Source organism: Vulpes vulpes, chromosome 14, assembly GCF_048418805.1.
Source record: "Vulpes vulpes isolate BD-2025 chromosome 14, VulVul3, whole genome shotgun sequence".
NCBI lineage: Eukaryota > Metazoa > Chordata > Mammalia > Carnivora > Canidae > Vulpes > Vulpes vulpes.
Window position 1 is genome coordinate 82,155,578 of NC_132793.1, and position 14,524 is coordinate 82,170,101.

The 14,524-nt window shown below is 35.2% G+C and overlaps 1 protein-coding gene across 2 annotated transcripts in view; it reads left to right on the forward strand.

Annotated features, from left to right (window-relative positions):
* GABRB3 (gamma-aminobutyric acid type A receptor subunit beta3) overlaps positions 1 to 14,524 on the forward strand; it is a 219,111-nt gene that overhangs the window by 182,300 nt on the left and 22,287 nt on the right. For both annotated transcript variants that reach the window (XM_072737024.1, XM_072737025.1), the window contains exon 6: positions 163 to 300. In XM_072737024.1, the coding sequence (XP_072593125.1) occupies positions 163 to 300 (138 nt within the window). The remainder of the gene's footprint in view (positions 1 to 162; positions 301 to 14,524) is intronic.

The following is a 14,524-nucleotide window of genomic DNA, read 5'->3' on the forward strand; positions in this document are numbered from 1 at the left end:
CTTTTTTTCTCATAGGTGAGCACATGTAACAAATCTAAACTTCAAATGTGAGCAAGCTGTTATTTCATCTTATTAGTTTTATTAGTTATAGTTTCTTTAGCCTTGCATAAATAAAATGATGATTCTTTATTTCTGCCATGTCCCTGCTTTCTCTCCTGGCAGATGGCTATACTACAGATGACATTGAATTTTACTGGCGTGGTGGCGATAAGGCTGTTACTGGAGTGGAGAGGATTGAGCTCCCACAGTTTTCTATTGTGGAGCATCGTCTAGTCTCAAGGAATGTCGTCTTTGCCACAGGTGAGTCCTGTTTCCACTCACTGGCTGAGTAGGCAGTGATGGTTTCCTAATGAAACTGTCAAACTGACTTATAGCATTGGGTCACCCAAAGTTATACCACCATCAATAACTGATCTTGTTAGGTATTCTTTTTCTCTGTATCTAAAGGGATTGATAAGCTTTGATGGGAAGGAAAGATCACCTGACAAGGAGATGTATGTACTCAAGGGCTGATTATTGAGAAGTTAAAAAACTAAGGGTAAATTTAACCAACGCATGTTTAGACAGTCTCATCTCTGGACAGTTTGGAGGCCATTGATGACCTTGGAGGTAAACAGGAAGGTAGGAAAGTAGGGAGGAAGGAAGAAGATCTGAGGAAGTGGTGTTGTTCTCCTCCCAGAAATAAGAGACTTTCTCCCCACTTCTAGGGTAGCAGTTATCCTGGTGGTCCAGGAAGTTGGCCCACCCTCAGTTAGGGATGCCTCTTGAAACATGATCATCTCCTGATACTATCTGGTTAAAGTTGCCCTGGCCTAGGTTTCATTGTCACCTTTGTTTCAATTGTCTAAAGACTGAGAAGGTATGTTCTGCTCTCCTGTCTGTCTTTGCTGAGGTTTTATTAAATTGCAACTATATGTATTTTAATTTGTGCAGTGCTTTCTTGTTACCTTTGCATTCCTGTTGAGTGCCATATATTGTAATTGAGATCATAAATAAAAGTGCTTCATAAACTGTAAAGTATTATAAAGACTACAAACTCAGAGTTGAAATGCTAAATATAGGAAGAGCTGGAACCTCCCACCTCAGCTTTCTCCTATCAGTATTGGTTGAACAATAATAAGTAGTTGGCAGTTAGCTTTAGTCTTATGAAGCATTCATGAAGCCCAAGGAAGGCCTGCTCTCTCTTCCTGTTGCCTCTGACTAGAATGCCTGTGACCCACAATCACCTTTTTCCCCTCCACTTGGTCACCTCCAACTCATTCCTTAGCTTAATCTAGATGCTACTTCTTCCGGGAAGGCTTTTTGACCCTGGTGTCCTGCACACCTGCACACTGCCTCCCCAGGCTCAGTTAAGTGGCTATGGTGCATTCCGATTATGCTGCACTTACCTTCGTCTAGCTCTGCTGTGCCTCTCTCCTCAAGGATACATCTCCATTAAGAGGGTCCTGCCCTAGTCACAGTTTAGCTTTATCCCCATGTTGTATAATGCCTGACATGACCTAGGCATACAGCAATTGTCCCTGAGTAAATGAACAATGAGTCAAGAGCCAGCTTCCCTCTTCTCCACTCCAGCCTTTAAGAACCAAAGGGACATGCCAAGTATAGACAAAAGTCTGAATATTTAAGACATCAATCAAGGCGATTTTTATGCAGTGCCACTTTATTCTTTGTTGCAAGAGGTGCTACAACTATCCCTGTAGTCTCCAGAGGTACTCACCTGGATGGGCAGTAAAATCCAGCAAATATATGAGGTTACAATTAAGGAATGCTTTCTACAACCAAGAAATTTGCCATGTAATGCATTAGATAAAATGATTTACTGCTTCTAGAACTGGGATTCAAACTTGCATGCTCCAGGTGGTATGAGCAGAAGGTCTGTTCAGAGTATAGGGGCAGTATTCCTTTGATGGAATTAAATGCCCATGTCTGCCTTGGTCTTGAAAAATCACTGTTGTGGCCATTAGTGTGCTGCCATGAGGATCTCTTATTGCATTTTTATGCAACCTCATCAGAAAGCTGGATGAGGTGTGTGTGGAGGGTGCAGTTCTTCCACGGGAAAAAGCAACCACTTAGAATGGCCATCCTGAATCCTCCACCTCAAAACCAGTCAGGGACAATTTTTTTTTTCGAAGTGCAGTCTTTGCCTTTCTTTGAAGTATTTACATGGTAGAAAATATCCCACACATATCTGGAAAAATAGATACTACAGATGTGGGGAATAATAGTTAAACTATGCATAGAGCCATCAGCACATCAGAATGTAGTATGTCTTCTTCCTAGCACTTACTAAGTTCTGGCATTTGCAAGATATGAGCCGGGGATTCCATAGCAGTTACAAACCTCTCAAACCTTCAAAGAGGTTTATATTGTATGTCAACTGTACTTCAATAATAACTTTTTAAAAAAGAACCTGCAGTTTATAATTATTCTAATTGGCCTATTCATGAAAAGTGGCATAAGCCATGTGGTTTAAAATTTATTTTAAAATTAAATATGGCATGGATTTCTTTTCCTTGCCACAAGTGTTCTGAATTAATGAGACTTTGATCAGTCAACTGGATTGAAGAATTCTGTAGCCTGATAGAATTCTCAAAAAGGGGGTTAAATAAGAACAAATGCCATGGAGGTGTATTTGGAGCAGACAGAGTCTGTGATGAGGATTCAATGTGATTCTCTCCACCTCTACTTTGGCCCGGAGGTAAACATGGGGCAGGCACACAGGTCTTCAGGACAATGTGTGGAGGCGAGCCTGGACTAAGGAAGCAAGCAAGGCAGATAGAGTGCAAAATTTCGGGAGATGTTCATTCTCAGTATCATGCAAGTGAGATTTTGTGCTTTATCCTCCTTGCCCTTATCCTGCCTACTTGGGGGCTGTAAAGATGGCAAGGATTTTAAAAACTAGTCTTTTTATGCTTTATCTTAAATGATCATTTTCTACACTTTTATGTATTTATATTATAAAGAGTTTTACAAAACAGGTGAGTTGAGTACATAACTGGAATGACAAATAAAGTCCACAGTATCCATCTTTAGAGTCTATGCCACTCTCTCCTTAATATGTCTGCTAATGGGCCATGTGTTCTTGATGACCACTGTTTTATGCAGGTTTTTAAAAACTGATATTGGGATCGGAGGCAGCCTCCAAATTCCTAATCCAAGGACCCAAAATCATTTCATTCAAAACCCAGAAATTTTTGGTGGCAGGAAATGTGCCTCTGCCTTCCTGTTCACCTGCACTTTGCTGCTAGATAAGTAATACCATTTTCATGAAACCATTACTCAATTCTGACACTTTGATGTGGTCTTTGTCTGCAGCATGGGATTCAGGCTCCTTCACCTTGAATACACATGTAGCATCAACCTGTCCTCCTCAGTTTAGCACAATGTCCCCAGCACGAAGATGTCATCATAGTTGTCATATCTAACTCTTTCTCTCTCCTCCATGCATATACTACTGCATTATGCCCAAAGACTTTTGCTTCTGATACAGCCCACATTTGACATATTTTCTTCCTGATTTTCCTCTCCAAATCCAGGACGTTTTCAATGGACGGTTCAAACCTGTCCACTTGGCTTTCCTTAAAAGGGTCTATTAGTTATCACTTTCCTTTGGAAAACTTTGAATTACACATTGACTGTACCATTCCTTTATCAACTGTCAAACATTATTAATTTCTGTCAAATAATATTACCCTCATTTTCATATATGTAAGGCATGCAATAACGATCTTCTGAATTAATTTATTGACTCATAACCAGGTGCTCAAGATTTTCACAAAATGCCCAAACCCCAAATATAGATTCTTCTTGAAAATCAAAGAGAAAAAGAAAATAAATTATTCTCATTAGGCTCATTATTATGTCATTCACTATTTCAATCTACTGGATTTCTTGGAAGGTCCTGGATCTATGACAAATATTCCTTCTTGATCCAGAATTATATTTAAATTTTTTATTAAAGTATAATTCACACATTGTTACATTAGTTTCAGATGTACAACATAATGATTTGACAGCTCTCTATACATTATGCTATGCTTGCCACAAGTGTAGCTACCATCTGTCACAGTACAACGCTACTATAATAGCATTGACTATACTCCCGATGTTGTACCTTTCATCACTGTGACTTATTCATTCTATAACTGGAAGTTTGTACCTCCTACTCTCCTTCAGCTATTTTATGCATCCCCTATCCCCTCGACCTCTGGCAACCATTAGTTTGTTCTCTGTATTTATGTGTCTGTTTCTGCATTGTTTTTACATTGTTTTGTTGTTAGATTTTACATATACGTGAATCATATGGTACTTGTCTTTCTCCGTTTGACTTACTTCACTTGGCACTATACCCTTTAGGTCCATCCAAAGTGTCACAAATTGCAAGGTCTCATACTTTTTATTGATCGAGTTATAAAGTGAGTACTCAGATTATTCTTTGGTTATTTGGTGATCTTCTTTTGTAAATCACTTGTACAAGTCTCTATTGTGAATTATTTCTCATTAATTTATTTGAGTTATTTTTACATTTTAGATGCAAGTTTGTAATAGGTTACAGTATGTTGCAAAAATGTACTTTTTTACATGGAGACCTACAGTCTACCTGCAATTGATTTTTGTGAGTGATGTGGAGTATGGATCAGGTTTTATTATTTCCCATACCACCATTGCTTTTCAGCAACATATTTGTCATAAATTGTTTGTATGTACATAGATCTGCTTTTGTACCATGGATTTATTTATCCATCTTTGTACCCCTTATCTCACAGTGTTAGTTACTGAAGATTTAAGTAGAGCAGATATTTTATTTACTATTTACTATCAACTTTACTATTTACTCTTTATTTACTATTGACTTGATTATTTTGCACCCTTTACATTTCCTTGTAACTTTTATCATCAGATCATTAATTTTCACCTTGAAAATGGTCTGGCTTTTTGTTAGCAATGCATTAATGAATTTGGTGAAAAGGCACATAGTTATAATTTTTCCAATCTGTATATATATTTTATCTCCATTTATTTAGATCTTCTTTAATTTGTAGTAATAACATTTTAGGGTTTTCTGTATAGAAATCTTGCACCCTTTTGTTTCACTTTTCTAGATGTTTGATATTTTCTAATGTGATTACAGATGGCAAAAATTTCTAACATTGTTTCTTGTTTGTTGCTAATGTGTAGGGAAACAAAGATTTCTTATTGAACAACCTTGCTAAAGTGTTTGTTACTTCTGATAATTTATTTTTTTAATTTATTTTTTATTGGAGTTCAGTTTGCCAACATATAGCATAACACGCAGTGCTCATCCCATCAAGTGCCCCCCTCAGGGCCTGTCACCCAGTCACCCCCACCCCCCACCCACCTCCCTTTCTACCACCCCTTGTTCGTTTCCCAGAGCTAGGAGTCTCTCATGTTCTGTCTCCCTTTCTGATATTTCCCACTCTTTTTTCTCCTTTCCCCTTTATTCCCTTTCACTATTTTTTATATTCCCCAAATGAATGAGATAATTTATCTAAAATGGTCTTTTTACCTCTTAAGACTAATGCTACTAGGAGCATTCTTTCACTTGGCTTTTGTGCCTTAGAGACTTTTGTGCATTTTGACTCACTATTTCCTCATTCTAACTTACATACGCTATTGTCATTATGTCTATAATTTCATAGATATTTACAACCCTGTGTGATACTATTATTGTTAAATATTCACTTAGATATAATTATAAATGTCCTCTTTTCTTTGTTATTCATTCTTCTTCTTCTATCCCAAGTAACTATCTGTAAATGTTTCTTTCTGCCCAAAGAACTTTTTTTTTCCTAAAAAACATTTTAAAAATATTTTCTTTAGTCTGAGTCTCCTGATCTCAAATTTCTTCTAGTTATTTTTTTTAAACTGTTTATGACCTTAGGTCATATCTTCTTATAGGATGGTTCTAGAAATTTAGGTTGGCATATTTTTTCTTTTCCATTTTAAGATATTATTTCCTTGTCTTTAGCTTCCACCCTTCTATTGAGAAGATCTTTGTTGGTCTAATTGGTGCTTTTAGATTAATCTGATTATCTTCTGCCTCTAGGATTTTTTAAAATTTTTTTCTCTTTGTTTTATTTCATTGGTAATTATGATTAACTGGGATTTGTAGACCTTCCTGAATCTTTGGCTTGAAGTCTTCTAGCACTTTTGAAGCACTCTTAGCCATCATTGCCTTTGCTCTAGTCTCTTTCTCCATTTTTCATCTAGGATTCCAATTTTAATTCCAATTTTACAATTCCATTATTGGATCTTCTCATTATATCTTCTGTATATCTCATTCTCCCTTTTGAAATTTTTGTTTTATTTTCTCTTCATGCTTCACTCTCGAAATTTTCTTCTGATTTATCTTTCAGTCCAAAAGTGTTCTCTTCATTTGTGTTTAATCTGTTATTATTCCCCATGAGGAAATTATGGATAAAATGCAAAGTCTATGATGATGTCTTCTTTCTTCAGAGAGGATCTATGCTTACCTCTGTCAGACAGCTGGAGGCATTAGCAATCCAGGACAGTAATTCTGAGTTTAGATTCAGTCCTTCTGTATGTGTTAATCCTTCTGGTTTACATCTTGGATAGAACTCTTTGGAATCCCTACTTGATGTTCTCTGTCCCTAGTGTCTGCTGTTGGTCCATGAATCTGTCAAATGTCTCACTTAGCTTCTCATCTTTTTCTTCTAGAAAATACATGTTTCATACCTGAAATGTGGCTCACCTTTCTGTTTCTTTTTTCTCCTAGACCCTGGCCCATATTATTACTGGCTTGCTATTTCTCCAATGTCTTTAGGGAGATGGATTTAAATTTTGTCCGTTTTCTTCTAGTTGTTTCCTGTGGAAATGTTACATATTTCATAATACTCAAATACCATGAGTATTTCATAATACTCAAATACCATAATAGTCAAATACCATAATACTCAAATACCCATGTTTCCTGTGGAAATGTTACATATTTCATAATACTCAAATACCATAATACTCAAATACCAAAATGGTATAATGGTACCATTATACCATGAGTATAATAATCATAATACTCAAATACCAAATACCATGATTTTTTTTTTCTACTCCTCTTTATTTTTTCAGGAAAGAAGTACACTTGTTTTGATATTTAATTCTTACTTAGTTCAGACTATTAATACATGAGAATAAAAAAGAAAACAATTAGGATACATTTTGCAATCACATTTTGGAAACTCTAATTCTGTATTTTTCCAATAACATTATATAGAGGAAACACTTAGCCCAAACACAGTGTGCTCTTGAAGAGGTGCTCTAAAGCTCAAAGGAGGTCTGAGTCCTTGGTTGTAACAATAAAAACTGTGGGGAGAAAAAAGCAAAGCACTTGAATTAGCAGTTGGTAAGAGAATCAAGTTCAAAGAAATATTACATTAAATTTATTTCAAAATAAATATATCCAGCTAATAATCAAAGAGTTCCTTAAATATCACTATGGAAATCAGGTTGAGACTTCATCCTTTGTATTGGTCTTTTTTTTTCTTTGTATTGGTCTTAAAGGTATATTTTACTGACCAGCAAAATTTGGGATATGTTTTACCAAACTTGAAATTTGCTTCAAACTTTTTAGTTCTGTGTGAGCTAAATGAGACTGAAATTTTTGCTAGATACATGAAAAACAGATTATTTAATATGCTTCTTTAGTTATGTGGCATTTTTATTTTTCTTCCCTTTTTTTCTGGGGTACATTTGGACTGATATCGTCTGGCTTCATTCCAAAATACTTCTGCCAAGATTAAGACAAAGAAAAAGAGAAAGATCCCAAAATGAATGATAGTGAAACATTTCTGTTAAGATATGTGAATTTTCTATTTTTCAAAAATCAATTTTCACAATACTATTTTGCTTTTCATTAATGGTTATGGCAAATTACAAGTGTTTTTAAAGTGTGTATGTCACACTGTTAATAGATCCACTTAATCTTTTCTAAAGTCCACTGTTAATTCCATGCTTCAGTAAACTAAAGCCCTGTCTGTGATCAAATAGTTTCCATTGGGTGGGTAAATAATATCTACTATAGGTCTAGAGAAAGTATTATGTAAAACATTAAAAGAAGGAATTATCATCTCGATCCTATTATAATGTGATTTAACCTTAGATTCTAGAGACAAATTCCCATTCTCTTTTTCCCCCATTGACTATTGTTAGAAGGGTTCTAAGAGACAATTCACTTGTGCTTCCTAGCCAGTGCTAATCCTTTAGTCCAAAATGGTGGGACCAGAGCAAGCTTACTCTCAGTCTAAATGAAAGCTTAGCACTGCTATGAAATCATTTTCCTTTATGGGCTCCTGACCTATGAAACATTTCTCATGACGTAAGCCAGATTTCTTCAGAAATTGATTGCCCCACACCTCCTTTGCAAAAATAATTCTTGGCTACCTTTATCTTTTGGAATTACTTTTAGAACCTCCAGCACAATTTTTTTTAAATGTTCAGTGGTAAAAAAAATTCTTAGATTATAGAATCCTGAGCACAGAAGGCACCATAGAGGAAGCAACGGAAAGGAAAAAGCAACTTGTATTTATCAAATGTGTATTTGGGGCCAGATAGTATGCTTGTTACTTGATATAAATTACACCATTTAATTTCCATTAAAATATATGTAGCAGGTATTCTTTTCTCTTTATAATAGATTTATCTAAAATACTATTTATATACCATGTAGTTCATGCATTTAAATGATACAGTTCAGTGGTTTTAGTGTGTTTACAAAGTTGTATAATCATGACTGTACTCACTTTCAGCATAGTTCCATCAATTCAGAAAGAAACCCTGTACCCATTAGCAGGCACTCCTCATTTCTCCCAATCTGCTTCCCCTGAATCTGGGCAATCACTAATCCAATGTATGCTTCTGTGGATTTGCCTGTTCTGTGTATTTTATATAAAGAGAATCATACAGTATATGGTCCTTTTGTGACTGGCTTCTTTCACTTAGCATGATGTTTTCAAGGTTCATCCATGTTGTGACATATATCAATAGTTCATTTCTTTTTATTGATGAATAACATTCTATTGTATGAATATAACACATTGTGTGTAACCATTCATCAGTTGATGAACATTGATTGAGCTGTTCCCACCTTTTGATATTAAGAATAAGGTTGCTCTAAACATTCAAGTACAAGTTTTTTTACAGATATGTTTTCATTTCTCATAAGCATATACTTAGGGGGCTTCAGTCATATGGTAACTATATTTAACCGTTCTGAAGAACTCCCATACTGTTTTCCAAAGTGATGGCACCATGCAACATTCCCACAAGAAGTACACAAAGGTTCTGATTTCTTTATACCCTCATCGACACTTGTTATTGTCTTTTTTAAAATTGAAAATAGTTGACACACAAAGTTGCATTAGTTTCAGGTGTACAACCTCGTGATTCCACAGTTCCATACATTATACATTATACTATGGTCACCGCATATGTAACTACCATCTGTCAGCTGTTAACTATATCCCCTGCGTTTTCATCTCTGTTATTTATTTATTCCATAACTGGGAACCTGTATCCCCCACTGCCCTTCACCCATTTTGCCCGTCCACCACACTTCTCCCCTCTGACAACCACCAGCTTAGTTTCTTTATTTATGGGTCTGTTTCTGCAATGTTTGTTTATTTGTTTACTTATTTATTTAGAGGGGTTTTTTTTAGATACCATATATAAGTGAAATCTTACATTATTTGTTTTTCTCTGTCTGACTTATTTTACTTAGCATAATATCTTCTAGGCCCACACATGTTGCAAATGACAAGATCTATTCTTTTTTATGATGGAGTAATATTCCATTATATAAATATATTATATATCTTATATACATATATATACATTGTATGTGTATGAAATGTGGTATATATACCAAATATATACCTTCTTTATTTATATATTGATGGACACTTAGGTTACTTTCATATCTTGGTTATTATAAATAATGTTGCACATGGAGGTTTATCTATCATTTTGAATTAGTATTTTTGTATTCTTTGAATAAGTACCCAGTAGTGGAATTACCAAATAGTGTATTCTGTCTTTTTGATTGTAGTCATCCTAGTGAATGTGAAATGGTATCTCTTTGTGGTTTTGTTTGCATTTCCTCTAATAAGTAATAATGTCAAGCATCCTTTTATGTGATATTAGACACTTTCTTCTTTGGAGATATGTCTATTCAAGTCCTTTGTCCAATTTTAAATTGGATTGTCTTTTTTATAAACATTCTTTATATATTCTAGGTACAAATTCCATATCAGATGTATGATTTGTAGCTGTTTTCTCCCTTTCTTCAGTTTGTCTTTTTATTTTCTTGATGATTTTCTTTACAGTTTAATAGTCTATAATTTTGATGAAGTGTAACATCTTTTTTTTTTTTAACCTTGTGATATTCTTGCCCAGGTTAAACACAAGGAAACCGAGGGCCTGATAGGGTAATCAACTTCCCAAAGCAATATTCCCAATAAACCATGAGGCTGAAACTAGATTCTTTAGACACTTCCACTCTTTGCTTCAAAGTCATGTGGTATGACATTCTGATTTTACTGTGGAGAATCAGAAGGAGAATCAATGCCTATTGAAACAATCTGAAAACAATTTTTTGAGCTCCAGACCTGTTTTTCTTCTTTCTTTCTTTCTTCTTTCTTTCTTTCTTTCTTTCTTTCTTTCTTTCTTTCTTTCTTTCTTTCTTTCTTTCTTCTTTCTTTTTCTGTCTTTCTTTCTTTCTCTTTCTTCTTTCTTTCTTTCTTTCTTTCTTTCTTTCTTTCTTTCTGTCTTCTGTCTTTCTTTCTTTCTTCTTTCTTTCTTTCTTTCTTTCTTTCTTTCTTTCTTATTTCTTTCTTTCTCTCTTTCTTCATATATATCCTTCCCTTCATGGATTTTTTTGAACATAAAATAATTAAGAGCACTTGTAATGAGAGCAAGAAAATTCCTAACACTACTTTGAATTTTAGGTTATATTATGATGTGAAAAAGTGGATTATAAATGAATGAGATAGCATGATAAAAACTCAAGAGCAGGGAAATCTGGGTGGCTCAGTGGTTGAGTGCCTGCCTTCCGCCCAGGCTGTGATCCTGGAGTCCTGGGATCAAGTACCGCATCAGGCTACCTGCGAGGAGCCTGCTTCTCCCTCTGCCTATGTCTCTGCCTCTGTGTGTGTGTGTGTGTGTGTCTTTCATGAATAAATAAATAAAATCTTAAAAAAAAAACAAAACCAAGAGCATCACTGAAAGCTCACAAAGCTTCTTAGGCAATGGTGGGAGAGTCCCTCACTGTGGCCACCTTAAAAAGAAAGAGAGATGTGTATAGGTCAGCTTTGTTGCAGTTGCTATAATAGCTTATTACTTTATGGACACATTTAAGTGACTCTCTCCCTCCACAAAGGTGACAAAGTACTGTACGTCAACATTTTTTGTGAGTTCTTCAACAATATTAATGCTTTAGAGAGCAATACTAATTTAAGCCAAATTAAATATCCAGAGCCTTGTTTTGGCGTAATTTTTAATGCATCTAGGGAGAAATGGTTGAGATCAGCATCTTCAATAGGTAGTTTTGCCAAGGAAGCCCTGAATGGAACAATGCATTTGTGTTCAGGGACTGTTCCTCTGTCTGTTGGCTCAGCATCTACTTGGGAACCTGACCACATCTGCACTGGCACGCAGGCTTTAGGGCTTCTGCATCTTTCTACTGTAATTTTTAAGCTTCTATTGCTGTTTTGAAGGGTATGTCTTGATGTAGCTGACTCACTACCTCTCAACTTTATTAACCACTAGCTACGATCACGCGGAGAGTTTTTCCACAGATACAGCATACATCATGGTGTTTTCCCTGCAGTGTAATGGCTTTGTCTAACAGAGCTACAAAAAAGACTTTTATGTGCTCTTTAAGATGCATATCAAACGGCAAAGGCTTGGCCTAGAACATGTCTCAACATCTCTGAGAATTCTTGTGTTAATTAACATACTGAGGTCTTTTTCTCATGTCAGATTGAAAGTATTTTCTTCATTTGGCCCAGCTGGATCTTTTACTTTGAAGGTGCTCCTATATCCTTGCCTCAAAAAAATTTTATTTAAACAAAGAATAGTAGTATCTCAGTTCAGATACCATGAAACTTCTCTTGCATCACCAAATCTCATGCTCTAAAATATTTTTGTATCTCCAGTGTGACTCTTACCTCTGTTTTACCAAGGTCAGTCTGTATGAGTCTCTCTCGGCAAGGATTAATTGGAACTAATTGAGAACATAGACTGTTTTCTTTTTCATCTTTGTTGTCTGCTCTGATTTTCATTCCCACCTCTGGAATTATGAGACTGGAATGGATGGGGCATATGATGAAAACCTAAAACTTTTTTTGATTTGAAGTGGCACTTCAATTTCAACAAGTAGAATATATTGCATAATATACATACACATGAGAAAATGATATGTTTCTTAATTCTAAATTCTGTGTTATAAATTCTGTTATTCTAAATTTTGTGTTATATATTGGAAAATTTTCAGAGATTAAGGTCTTTTTGAAATCAGATTAGTATTCCCTTCCTCAAGGTCTATGGTGATCTTCTAAATGTTTGACTATGCATTCATGTCATTGGCCTCCATGGAATAGGGAAAATTCCCAACAGTGTCAGTTGCACTTCATTGCATAGATATCAATATTTGCCTCTGTTGGAAACAATTTCCCTGAAGATGTTACATTTTGGAAAAGGTTAAAAAGTTGACTTGGAAAATGGAAAGTTGGGGAATATGACAGATTACATTATTAATCAAAAAATATTTGCTGCTCTCTTGTGGGAGTGAACTAAACTGTTCTCCAGTGACATAAAGATTGACAAGAAGACTTGCTCTAGACAAGAAAATGGGAGGGGAAGTAGTGTGGCACTTCTACAATATCAAGCAGTGTTCCAGATACTAAGTGGATATGTAGCATAAGGAAAAATAAAATCTTTGTTTTATGCTACAGATATCTGGGGGACCTTTTGTTACTGCAACATAAGCCAACCTATCCTGTTGAATACAAAAATTATTCCAAGTATAGTGGATATAGGGAGACATATCTGAAATAAGAGTAGCAAATTATAAGTGACATATTAAGTATGAGATTGCAAAGTAAGATCCAACATTAAAGTTACTTCAATAAAGATATTGAGCTTGCTAAAGGATATGATATCTAAGATTCGGTAAGGGTATTGAATGTTTTGAGTATTTAACTTGCTAGAGAGTCATATAAACCAAATACTCCTATTTTCATGCATACAGATGTATTTGTTAATAACCTGTGATAGTTTAAATATTTACATAGGCATCACAGTATATGAAAAATACATCACTTTGTAAACTCTGCCTTCAGCACTGTCCAACTTACCAAGGAAGATCTTGCCTTACTAAATAGTATACTTTTAATAAAAAAAAATATGACTCAAGAAGGTAATTAATCACTTCCATTTGGAGGAAAGAAGAAAGGATTCATAGAAAAGGTAGCATTTGACCAAGGCTTTGGAGTATGGATAAGGAAAGACCTTTAATAATTATGGAAGAGTGAATTTACTGAAGAGACAGGAAATATGGACAATTATTTTGAGGCAGTGAGGACACTCTTTGTGCTACAAAATGATCTTCTTAATGAAGAAATATAGTGGAAAATAAAACTGAAGTTAATTTGAGAAAATATTTTGGAGAAACTAAAATTCCCAGATGCATATTTGGACCTTTATAGGAAACAGGGAGCCATAGAAAATATTGAGTATGGGTTGACAGAGAGTGTCCATGCTGTGCCTCAGGAATCTGTGGATGGAGCACAGGGCCAGGGATCTGGAGATGGGAAGGCCTACAATGAGGCTCTAACCCTCATTCAACCCTGTGTTCAATGGCACATCATGCTAATGATCCACATATACATAAAATGTAGTATAAAACAGTAATAGAATCTTTCAAACCTATGTCAAGGGAAGCTTTATTCCATTGATGATGTTGGGATGATTGGTTAGCTGTTTGCAGAATAAAAATCAGTTTACACACACACTTCATATTAAGCACTGAAATAATTATCAACCTAAAAGTAGGCTTGTGGTTAAACTTCTATTGTGAACTTATGTAAGCCTAAAAAACAAGTCTTAAAAATAACAAGGACTATAAGGGAAAGGAAGGAAACTGAGTGGGGAAAAATTAGAGAGGAAGACAAACCATGAGAGACTTCTAACTCTGGGAAACAAACAAAGGGTTGCAGAAGGGGAGGAGAGTGAGGGCATGGGATGACTGGGTGATGGGCACTAAGGAGGGCGCTTGATGGACTGGCACTGGGTGTTATAGTATATGTTGGCAAACTTAACTTGAATTAAAAAATAAAAATTTAAAAAATTAAATATTAAAATAACAAGGAAAAAATGGAATGAATAAATTCTATATACAAAAAAAATTAAGTATTATATGTCCCCCACTCAAATCCATTACAGGCTTTAAAACAAACAACTGAAAAAATGCTTGAAGACAATACAAACAAGG